The 12,878-nt window shown below is 43.7% G+C and overlaps 1 protein-coding gene across 1 annotated transcript in view; it reads right to left on the bottom strand.

The window, feature by feature from the left end:
- CPZ (carboxypeptidase Z) overlaps positions 1-10,376 on the bottom strand; it is a 274,165-nt gene extending 263,789 nt beyond the window's left edge. Inside the window, exon 1 of the mRNA XM_069203449.1 lies at positions 10,091-10,376. Within this exon, the coding sequence (XP_069059550.1) occupies positions 10,091-10,286 (196 nt within the window). The 5' untranslated portion in view covers positions 10,287-10,376. The remainder of the gene's footprint in view (positions 1-10,090) is intronic.
- Positions 10,377-12,878: the final 2,502 nt, after the last annotated feature.

Below are 12,878 nucleotides of genomic sequence, written 5' to 3'. Positions count from 1 at the left end.
AGGCCCTCGGGGATGGGATCCCTATGGCCAGGTCCTGCGGCCAACCCTCTGTAGCGCACGTCTGAAGGCCATGCACTGCTAATTACCCCCAGATAATATATCACTCATGGCATCATTGATGAAATCACTGGGACATATGCAATGAAAATATTGATGAGAAAACTGTGCATGGCGAAGTTGCAAGTTATAGTTATAGTTACCTTAGAGCAAAAGTTGAAGTTACTTGAGATAAATATTACTATAACTGGTGAATTTCAGTGTTTTTTAGAGTTTAAAATGTTACACTGTTACTGAACATTTCACGTTATTATAAGGTTATTTTAACCTTTGTTTTAAAAAATATATATATATATTTATAATATCTGGTGGCGGTCACAGCTAGGTAGTTATAGTTAGGACCAAGTTTCTATAGACAGAGTGTTTATTGTCTTGCTAATAACTTTGGCACTGCTTGATGAATCTTCTTGAAATTTTCCAAAAAAATAGCATACTCACTTGCGCTGCTGTCTGGAAAAATTTGGGGTGATCTGTATGGGGGGCCGAGAAAACACTTTTTTCACATACATTTTTCCATAGGAAAAATTGAACAGCGATAGCACAGAAACACACCAAATTTGACAGAAAGGTAGGTCCTGGTCCAAAAAGCGACCTTTTGATTTATTGTGATTCATTTCCATTCAGTAGTTTTTGAGAAATTATGGGGAAAACAGATTTGTATATATAGGGACTCAAAGGATTCGCAACCCCTCCCGATCTCGTGCTGAGATCCGATTGGTTGTCAACCCCTTCTACCAGGAAGTGTTGACAGCCATCTAGAGACTCTGCATCCAAGTCCCAGAAAAAAATGTTTAAAAAAAGAAAAGGGGCCAGGGTACAGACACCCTGACCCCTTAGCTCTCGGGGTGAGGTTCCAGAGGGACTCCCCTCCCCCAAAGCTAAAAAGCATTTTTTTAAAATTTTCACCATGAGTCACAGCGGATCCAATGAAAATTCTAAAACAAAATGAAACGTAGGCTCCTGTGCTTTGTCTTTTTGAAGTCCCTGGGTGGGCCAACTCCCAAGGGAATCGTTTATACATAATGAGGGGCTGCCTGCCCCCCCTTAGCCGTGAGGGCCACTACCTCCCCAGGGTGATGCATACAAAATAAAATATGTGTGGAGGGGGTACCAGCTCCCAGGGTCTTTACGTTTATGGCATGTGGTACATTCATCATTTTCTGTGCGGGCACCCCTCAGTCCCAGAGACCATCACATCCCCTGGGCTATGAAAAAAAGTGAAAGGGATCTGTTTCAGACCCCCAGGACCTGGGGACCACCACCTTCTCAGGGCTTCTTCTACGTTGGAGGGGGACTGCGTGCCCCCCTCAGAGAGCCACTGATGGGCCTGGGGACTGCCACCCCCAGGGCAGGCTCCTGCTATGTACCGAGGTGCCCCCCATAGGACACAGCTTTGACAGCTGCATCCAAGTCATAGCAAACAAAGTCCACTATCTGACAGCGGGACCTGTCAAACACATCCCGCTGTCAGAAAGCACATTTTTCATATATATTTCCTGCATGCAATGATGTATGCAGGGAACAGAGATGAAAGCATTGCTCCAGCAACCACAGAGCTGCTACTCAAAGCAGCTCCTTGGTTGCTGGAGCAATGTGACCGTGGGGGAGGCCTTGAGGCTCCCCCCACTGTTACAGATAGCCTGTAAAGGCCATATAATAAAATATATTTTAAAAAAATCATTAGGGACTGAGGGGAAGGCCTTGAGGCTCCTACCCCCCCTGTAGTCCCAGATAGCACATAAAGACCTTAAAAATTTATTTTTAAAAAATGAATTGGTTGCAGACCCTCACACTGAGCATTGAGGGTTCAAGTCCAGGTGTATCACATGCCATTATCCTTTATTTTTTTATTTTTTTCTTTAAGTGTGAATGTTTAAGGCTCATACTGAAAGGTGATCTTACTGCTAATTACCCCCACACATTACAGCCCTCATGACATCTTTGATAACATCATTGATAATATCAATGTAATATTTGCAGTAAAATGTTTTGATGAAAAAACTGAGCATGGCAGGGGCACGAGTTATAGTTACCTTAGGGCACGAGTTATAGTTACTTTTGCTCATGCCTTAAAACATCTCTGAGGTTCTTCACTTTTTGCACACATAGAAACAAACAAACAAAACAAAAAAAACACACGCATACGACTCTACCCCAGCTGTTGCACTAACACACATACACGATTGCACAATAAAACTTGCCCTACCATCAATTCGACTTATGATAGGACCGGCATTATTTAGCCGTGACATCCTAAAATGTTTTGCTGTTGTATTGGACTTTTATTCTAGAATCCTACTTTAACCAATTGAAGTTGAAAGCTGATAGAGGAGATAAACAAAGCTATTCAGTGTTATCTGGATTTAGCATTAGACAATGCACTGGCATCCATAGAGTAAAGACCTGAGGACAGTTCAATGAGCATAGGGTATTTGCAGATGGTGAGAATCTAGCAACTGAATGAATAGTTTTCTGTTATCGTAACCTATATGTCAAAGTCGGATATGACGATATAAAATTATTCCTCAGTGTGTCATAATTTAAACATAACGTAATTAAAAATAGCTTATATATTATACATTCTCATCATTCCCTTGAGCGCAAAATGTATGCACACCCCTTCAAGCTAATTCAATGGAATATGTACCTCTGCTAAAAGCTTGAAAACAGTGCAAACTGGATCTTGTTCGGAAGGACTGTTTCCTGGTGTAAATCTCACACCGAGAAAATGTGTGGTTTACACGCAGAATCACATTAAAGATGTATTTCAAATAACGTCAGTGAAATATAAATAGTTTACTTTTGAGCATCCTTACCCCTTCAGAGACGTCTATTCTACATTACAAAATATAAGAACACTAGAGACTAGGACAACAGGTGCAAATGTGTCCTGTGTTATGCCTATGTCTGAATCTCAAACCTTTCTGAATATCCCAACAAGGTGTCACTTGGATTGGTCATATGTCATAACTTTCTTCGGGAATGGGGATGTAAATGCTTTAAATTAGATTATGCCATATGTAAAACTATACAGAAAAAAATGCACTTCGCCAGCTGAATGTCTTTTTAGACGTGCAAGTCCATTCACTTTCGAAAATTATATGTACACGTTGGGAGAAGCTTTGCTTACTTAGAAGCCAAACTGTAATAATAAACTGGTTGCACGGCCTCCCAAAACCACCATGGTTATTCTGAGATATTCAGAGAGACTTCTAAAACGTAGAAGGTCAGATTATACTAAATCACTAGAAAATAGACAGTGTAATTCCAATATTTGACAAACTCACCTGGCTTCTGATGTAGTGAATCCCCTTTCAAAGAAGACGTCAGGCACAAGATGCTACGCTAACATACTGTTCTGGCCTAGGACTCTCCAGCGTAGATACACAGCAAAATATATTTACTCAAGGAAGCTTTTGGGCTCAGTTTATCTAAACCGGAACTTGGCAGAGGGCAGTTGAAAGTGCAGGGTTGTCCACCACAGCCTTGCTCCACAGACCTTATCCACAAATAACTTTACCATAAAACTAAGGGACAGATTTACATTTTGCTCTTCATTTGCAGACCTGCACTATGTTTATTTAGGGTTTACTTTCAAGTTTTGATCTAGAAAGTTGCCTAAAAGTATCACATTATTTTGCATTATTTTGCCCCAAGGGACCATGGGTGGTACAGGGGCATTCCCATGCTACTTTTTGACACAAAGCCCTACCGATTCACAATAGTAGATAGGACTTTCTGCCAAAAAATAATGCCTCTTTGAAGCTGGTGTTAAAAATGAAAAATATTTTTATTCCTCCTAACGTGTACCATCCAGTACAAAACCAATGCTAGACATGACACAGACACCTTCGCACTAGGATGCAAAGATGTGTGTGTGGCACTAGTCAGCCTGATGGTGCACCAGCATTAGAGAGAGAACAGGACAGTGCCACATCTTAGTAGATGTTGCATTTTCCTGCTCTCTCCCTCTTATGTAACTCAGTGCATCAACTTTGCTCGCGGTGTTGCCTTGCATGGCATCTTTGTAAATCTGCCCATATTAGTTAAGTAATAGCTTCATAAGCCATCTCTTTGTCCCATAATTTCATTTGTCATTGTCAGTGACTAGAATTTGCTAAACCAAATGTGGTTTCAAAAACTGAGCTATATGAGTGAAAGTATTCACTCAATCAAGTAATCATTTAATCAACTATTATGTTTGGTGTGTGTCTATTGTAGCACAGACGAGCTAATCATAATTAAAATTGGCACTAATGATCTAGACAAACGGCCTACGGTATATTAAGCATTTTTACCTTGTTGACACATTTTGCAATGAGCTCATGCACCACGGGCAATGGTGTGGTACATAGCGCCAACAAGTCAGTGGAAGAAGGAATAGGGTGTGGAATAGTGTAGTCATTAAAGGAGATCAGATAAAGTGGATTTTAAGTTTGCTTTTAAGAATCTGAAGTTGGATATTTTGCAAATTTTCAAGAGGCAGGTTTTTCAGATTTTCGGTACTATAGCAAATATAGGGCCTGATTTAGATCTTGCCGGGTGTGTTGCCATGTCACGAATGTGACCGTTATTCCAGCCAGCAGATTACAATTTCCATATGAAATAATGGAATGGTATTGTGGCACACGAGATATCCGCCACATTTGTGACATAGTAACTCTGTCCCCCAAGATTTTAATCAGTCCCATAGTTGTGTCTCCCATCTACTTAGAACTAGTTTGAGAACCATATATGGTTTGCTTTGCAGAAACAGAGCAGGTAGAGGGTCGGTAGCAATAGATCTTATCTTGGAGATATGTGGTACAGCACTAGTCTGCACAGGAAAGTGGTGGACTAACCTTTTTTTTGCCTGAATATAGAGTTCTGCTGTGTTTTGGGTTCTTTGAGACTCATGTTTTCTATGTCACCCCCTTTTTTATTTTCTTTCAGTATTTTGCTAGATCCATTTTTTCGGTGAATACCTTTCTATATGTTTGTTGTCCTTACGCGTCATTTCTTGCTTCCTTACTGTCCTTACTAGCTCTATCTTTTCTTTATTTCAGCATGATTCTCTGGCCCCTCTAAGAATGTCTTCGGGTTAATTCGTATTTTAAGCATCAGTGCAGAGAAATGACTGGCCTGGATGAAAACAGTATCATGGTCAGCCAGGAAACATTCTTTTGCTGTGCACTTTTCATATTCGAGAAAGAAGGAAACAAAAGACTGCGGCAAGACAGTTAACCGTAAAACCTCTATGGCAAGACAGTTAACAATAAAACCCCCATGGCCACTGCAATGTTGGGCTGAGAGAGACCCATCAGAATCTCTGGAAGGTTGCATTTAGCATGAAATTAGCGCCTCTCTTCCTCACACCCACTTAGTCTGCCCATCCTCTCATTTACTCCAGCTTTGCACTTGCTTACTCAGTCCTGCTATTCTCCTTTGCCAGCCCAAAGAGTTTGTGAAATTTCTTGCACTTTTACATATAAATATTTACACATCTATAACAACTATTTACTTTTTGTGGCTTTCTATTACATTTAACATTCACAATGTAATTCTATGATTCATAAACACAACTAGTTTTCATGACAACAATCTCAATGTTCAGGGTCACAATGCTTTCCAATCATTTAGATAATTGATTTACAATTAATATAACACTCGCATTTGGTCTTGGGGGTATCTGCACATGGGGGTGCCTGGTGACTGTGTATGTGTCTTCCTCCCACATTTTCTGTGCTCCTCTGTTTCTGCATGCATGTTTCTGCTGAATGCCTCCAGACCACCTCAAGTGCATCCTCCTCAACGTCCGCTCCCTGCACAAACACACCATTGAGTTTTGGGACCTGATAGACACCACCCGCCTGGACATCGCTTTCTTCACTGAGACATGGACCAACCCAACATCCAGACCGGACATCTCCATAACCAGTGACTACAAGCTGCTACGCAAGGACCTTCCATCCAAACCAGGAGGCGGCATAGCCATCGCCAACAAGGCCACCCTCCGACTGACAATCAACACACAGAAAGTCACCCCCTCATGAAGCAACTCCACTTCCAAGTGCACACCACCCCTAAGACCACCAATCATGGCATCCTCATCTACAGATCACCCGGAGCCCAGCGTTCAGCGGTGATATCATCAACCTCATAGCCCCCCGTGCACTCACCTCCAGCAACTATATTCTTCTCGGCCACCTCAACTTCCATTTCAACATCTCAGTTACCACCACACCTCAACACTACTTGAGAACCTGGACACAATCAGACTCAAGCAACTGGTCGCCTCACCAATGTACAGCACCAGAGACACTCTCTACCCCATTTTCTCCACCAACAGCAACATCACCATTGTCAACTCAACCCCGCTACGCTGAACCGACCACCACTGCATCAACTTTCCCGTCCCCACACCCAGAGCGCACACTCACTCAACGGGCCCCTCCTAGAGGAAATGGAACCAGACCTCAGAGGAGCAACTCATCAAGACTCTCAGCAACTTACCATCCCCAAAACAATAGATGCTGATACCTCGGCTCACAACCTCCACAAATGGATCACTGACTGCGCCGGCACCCTAGTTCCTTCTACGGACGACCACAGGGAAACACTCATCCAAGAAAGCCAGTTGGTTCACCCCGCCCTCCAGGAATCAAAGCGTTCATGCAGGAGGCTGGAGAAGAAACAGAGGAACAGCAAATCCCTGGAAGACCTTGCAACCTTCATGTCCGCCACAAGAGCCCACCACGGCCTCATCAGGTCCACCAGAAAATCCGCCCTGCAGGACCACACACAACACTAAAGAACTCTTCAACGTCATCAAAGAATTTGCCAAACCACAAGCTGTGACCACTAACATCCCTCCATTTCAGGATCTCGGCAACAAACTGGTCACCTTCTTCCATCAGATCAAATACATCTACAACAGTTTCAGACCCCAAGACTCTCTGAACTCACCAACAACACACCTGCCAGGATCCTCAGAAACCCCATGACTCTTGCACAACTGGAACCCCCTCACGACAGATGAGACCCTTTCCTTCATGAGCAGCATGCACTCTGGAGCCCAGACCGACTCCTGCCCCCACTACATCTTCAATAAGGCCAGCGCCTCGATTGCACTCGATCTCTGCAAGAACATCAACTGCTCCCTAGAGTCAGCAACCTACTCCGAAGAATGAAAGCATGCCGAGATTCACCCACTTATGAAGAACCTCACAGCTGACTGAATGGACCTCAAGAACTACCGCCCCATCTCGCTGCTGCCCTTCCCAGCTAGAGTCACTGAGAAAGCTATCAACACTCAGCTACGCCAACACATCGAGGACAACATCATCCTGGATCTCCCATTCAGGATTCAGAACTAACCACAGCAAGAAACCACCTTGCTCGCCACCACAGATGACAGCCGCTCCCTTCCCAACCTCGGACAAACAGCAGCCCTGATCCTACTTGATCTTTCAGCCGCCTTCGATACAGTGTCTCACCGCACACTATGCGCCACACTCCACGCAGTAGGCAAACGCGGCAAGGGCCTTCAATGGATACACTCCATCGTGACAGGCAGAACACTGAAAGTCAGGCTCCCACCACACCTGTCAGAACCTACTGCATCAGCTGTGGAGTACCCCAAGGATCATCACTGAGCTCCACACTGTTCAACATCTTCATGATCCCATTTTCCCCCATCGTCAGGAACTAAGTTATGAATATTGTCTTCTATGTTGATGACACCCAGCTGATCATATCCCTGACTGAGAACCCCTCAACAACCAAGAAGAACTTCAGGGATGGGATGGAAGCAGTCGACACCTGGATGACGGAGAGATGCCTTAAGCTGAACTCCGACAAAACTGAGATCCTCTTCCTGGGACCCTTCTCATCAGCCTGGGACGACTACTGGTGGCCCCCAACACTTAGCAGGCACCCCACCCATACACACTGAGCACAAAACCTTGGTGTCATCCTCGACTCAATGCTCACCATGACCAGACAAGTCAACCCTATCGCCTCCACCTGCTTTCATACCCTCTGACTCCTATGGAAGATCTTTAGATGGATACCAACCGACTGCTGGAAAACCGTGCTACACTCCCTAATCACAAGCGGACTTGACTATGGCAATGCACTCTATGCCGGAACCTCCAAGAAGACCTTAAGAAGCTGCAACAAATTCAGAACGCACCTGCCAGACTCATCTTAAACATCCCCTGCCGGGAACACAGCACAGAACACCTGAAAAACCTCCACTGGCTCACCGTCGAGAATAGGATCAACTTCAAACTCCTCATACATGCCTACAGAGCCTCCACAACAGTGGACCCAGCTACCTCAACCACTGCATCACCTGATACTCCCCTTCCAGACCTATCCGCTCGTCCCAGCAGTCGCTCGCCAATGTACCCTGCATAAAGAAGTCCTCGGCTGGAGGAAGGTCTTTTTCATACCTGGCAGCAAAAGATTGAAACACCTTACCTCCTCAACTTAGACAGCCGCCATCGCTGACTCAGTTCAGGAAGGACCTCAAGACCTGCCTCTTCAACAGATCTCTGAGGGCACGCCCGTTCAGCACCTTGAGAGCCTATGGGTGAGTAGTGCTCTCCAAAAATATATGATTGATTGATTGATGTAGGTGTCTCCCTGTATTCTATTTCAGCATGCTTCTAGGTATCTCCCTGTAGGTAGTGTCTTTGTCCAGGTGTTAATAACTGTCTGTCTTTCACATGAGTGGCTTTCACATGAGTGATTCATCCCACCACGTTGTTTGTGGCTCCTGTTGGTGTCTCCTTGTCCCCAGTCAGTGGCGTAACAAAGGTCCCGGCAGCCCCTACGGTGCAGGGGGGGCCCGAGCTCCAGGGGGCCCCCATCTGCGCAGTACACTGTGCATGGGCGGCAGCCCTCTGACTCGGTCCAGGGGGAAGTGGGGCCCTCCCCAGGTACTTTGCAGGGGGTCTTCTCAAGTTTTGTTACGCCACTGCCCCCAGTTTCACTGTCCCAGGGTGAGACCCAGATGCTGTGGCATTCATCTCATTGCCTATATCCCCAAACCCAAAATACAAGCATAGAGCAATTGTTCATTTATTTATTTACATGCGTTATCTCATTAAAACCAGATCTATATGCTTGACAATGCTTGTTTTGCAACGACATGAGCTCTAACCTAAAATTAAACCATACATCTAACAAGATCTGAAAAATGAGCTATTAATTAAATTGACCTAGACAGCCAGATGTTTTAGCTTAAGCAGCATATGACGTCAAATGGGATGCCCTGAACTAGTTTCTGTTATGTAACGTTGAAAGTGTTTGATAAAAATCTGTCTCACATTAAACCATAAAGTGGGGCAACCATTGCAAAATTATAATTGATTAAATCATGCCACTGTTTGAATTACACGTGGTCTCTACCTACCCCACATGCCATACTGTTTCTGGTTTGCAATCATTATAAAGCGCGTCAGTTACACACAATTTAAACTGATGGCACGAGTTTGAAATCCGAGTCATACTTTTGCTATTAAAAATGTTGCATCGGTAATGTTAGCTTCAATTACAGGTAATACAATTTTGTAACCGCGTGGTTCTCTATATGACATAATTTATGAAGGAAAACCATCCGCTCAACAACATGCTGGGAATGAACTGCAATGTCTTCTTATCGGGGTCCTCAGTGTTCTTTGTGGGTTGAGAGAAAAACGCGTGGCCCATTCCACACAACGTCCAAAGAGTTAGACATTACCGTATGTCGTGTACTTGTGGAGTCTACGTCTCATTGCTCGCCCGCAATCACTACATGGGGCACCAATCCTCCAATGGCTAGTTCTGACATATCAGCTTTAAGTACTTTCATCATAATGTGTTATCAAACTTCAGTAAAAGTAAACACAACTCTTCTATCAGAACTTTGCCAAACACCATGAAAGCAGCAGGTTCGCTGACTACCCACATAACTTTACTACACATGTTTTAAGCAATATACAGTCACACGCAGACCCTGTCCGGTTGTAAAATGAATCATTCGTAAAAAAAAAAAAAGCAGTGTTACCTAGTGCCTCATCCATAGGACTGCAGCTCGGGGAGCAGTGGACGATCCCCGCCAAAGGGCTCAGCAACAGTCCGAGCAGCACGATCATCATTACTCCCTCTTTGTGTAGGAGATACAGTGATGTGGCAGTCTCCGCTCTGCTGTGCCTGTTCTTTGTGTCTGACTGCCTGACTAGGCAGCGGTGTAAATCGCCCATGCAGCTGAAACTGCCTCCTTGAAAGTTAAAAAAACACACATGGCCGTGGCATCATGTTACAGCTGGCACGCGCGCTGGAGGGGAAGTGGCGGAGGTCGTGCAGCCTTCAATGTTGTTTTAATGGCTTCATTGTTTGTTTGCGCCTCCTGTGGGAGGGTGTGTGTGAGTGTCCAAGCATATATTCGTTCAGTGGATGAAAGGGTACATCGAGATTTCTCCAGTTTGCGTCTTTCTGGTGGAGATTTACTCATCTCGTGCCGAGGAGCTGTCAGGGAATAATAATTGTGTTAGGAGAGTATGTAGATTTGTTTAGAGCGCGATCGCATCCTACCATCAATCTAATTTGAGAATGCAAACGGAGTGGACGTGTTTGCATGAGAATGCATTTTTAGCAAAAATACCAGTGGCCTCCCGTCGGTGCAGATTAAACATGTTTGGTGCCGGGAGTATAGGAGACGCAACTATTTCTCTTCTAAAGTTTTAGTAAGATTTTTTTTTGTCACATTTGAACAACCCCTCCCCTCCCCCCCCCCCCCCCCCCCCCCCCAAACCATTCTTTTTTGTCTAAGGGCACATGAGGCGCTGTAAGTAAGTGAAGCTTATTCTTGTAATAAACAGATGCCAAGTACTCATTATCTCAGTGGAATCCTGCATCTGAAAATCACCTCCACCTAGTCAATCCACAACATATTACAATTTTCTTTGTTGCGCCAATTCACACTGACACGTAATACCTGGCTTCAAATTTTCTGAAAGTCGCGTTGTTTTACACACTTGTAAGCCTCTAGCTGTGCGCGCCTGCACCGTAAGCAGCCTCATAATTCCTATATGTGGCTTCTTGCATTTTATTTTATTCTTATTTAGTTATCTTTGTATTTTTAAATAGCGTGGACATGGCCGGAAGACATCAAAGCGCTTTACAGCACTAGCAGACTACAAGGGTTACAGCCAGTTACAGTAATTAAGCACCGACAAGAGACAATTGCACGAGTTGGTCAAAGGTCGTACATAGTTAAAGCATGGAATTAGATGGTGGAGTGACTTAACAAAGCTAGTTCAGATCCTGGTGTAGAAAGTACTTAAGTATGGTCGAGGTTCATTAAGCAAGGTGTCAGTCAAATAGGAGCTTCAGGTCCTATTTGAAAGTGACTAGGCAGGTGATTAGATGGCCTGAGGGAGGCAGATAGTTCCAGATTCTAATGGCACTACCAGAGAATGATTGGCTCATGTATCCGTCTCGACTGAAGTGGTTGTGTGCTCCTTAAGCAGGGTTTGGGCATTTCTGGAACCCCTTTTCGCTCTAGATATTTTAAGTTTCTCATTTAGATAGTAGAGTAAAATTACCTACATTACAAGGAATTCAGAGGCTTGCGGTATCACTTGCAAGGATCATCCACGTGGAGCTCTCTACCTGCGTCATTTCCTCCACACAGAATCTTAATTTGTCAAATCAAAGTGATTGCTAAAAAACAACTTATTTAAATGTTTGTAAATGGACATTTAAGTGGGTGGCACAATGAGTGCTGCAGGCCCACTATTAACATTTAATTTACCAGCCCTGGGCATATGGTATATCACTTTCCCAGGGACTTATAAGTAAATTAAATGTGTCAAACAGTGTAAGCCAATCGTACCATGTTTAGGGGTCTGAGCACATGCACTTTAGCACTGGTTAGCAGTAGTAAAGTGCACAGGGACCTAAAAACCAAATACAAATTGGTTCTGAAAACAGGAGGGTTGAATGCAAAAAGTTTGGAGATTACTCTGTAGAGAGGTCCTGGTTGAAAACTCTTTGAGACATGTTCAGTCATTAACCAGAATGTAATCCATTTTTGATCTTCTGAGTATATGATTCAGTGCTCCCTAGGCCATTGGAAGGATTTGTCCAATGCTTTACAAAACAAACATAAAATGATAGGAAGGAGGTAAGTTAAAATAACACCATAACACCCTAATAAAGTGAGACGATCAACATCTTGTGGTGGATGGTGACTGAAAGGTCTTATAAAATCATTATCAAAGTTCATTATGGTCACAGCTATTGATTATGTCTTCCTTGATACTTCCAAGTATTGACTCTGTGTTGCTGTGGGATCTAAAACATGAATGAAAGTTCATGAGAAGATCGTTTGATTCTAGGTGGGATGGAAATTGATGGAGAGCTGTTGCTTTAAGTTTCAAGTGCCTTTTGGACACACTTTAAGTCTAAGATACATCAGTAGTTTGAAAGATTTTTCTAGTTTTACTGAATGTTTATGTAACAGTAGTGGTGATGATGCCATCTTTGAGGCCATCCCATATTTACTCTCAGAGAGAGAGCAAAATATTGATCAGTCTGTTGGTAAATCGAATCAGTGCAGTGGGCCCAGGCTAACCATTTATGTTTATCAAAGATCCCATGAAGGGAGGAATTTTGGAAAAATACATCAAGGTTTTTCCAAGTTACCTTTAACGGCTGCTGTAAACTCATGAACAGAGACAGAGCAGGTATGTACTACTGGGTGAGGGTCATCAGGTTAGGGGTTTATGGAGGAGATACTCAAACCTAGAGCATCAATTATGTTAGTGGAGAAGGTAAGGCTGCTGTTACAC

This window comes from Pleurodeles waltl, chromosome 1_2 (assembly GCF_031143425.1).
Source record: "Pleurodeles waltl isolate 20211129_DDA chromosome 1_2, aPleWal1.hap1.20221129, whole genome shotgun sequence".
NCBI lineage: Eukaryota > Metazoa > Chordata > Amphibia > Caudata > Salamandridae > Pleurodeles > Pleurodeles waltl.
The sequence above is the reverse complement of the archived record's forward strand: the minus strand, read 5'-3'. Positions and strand labels throughout refer to the sequence as shown.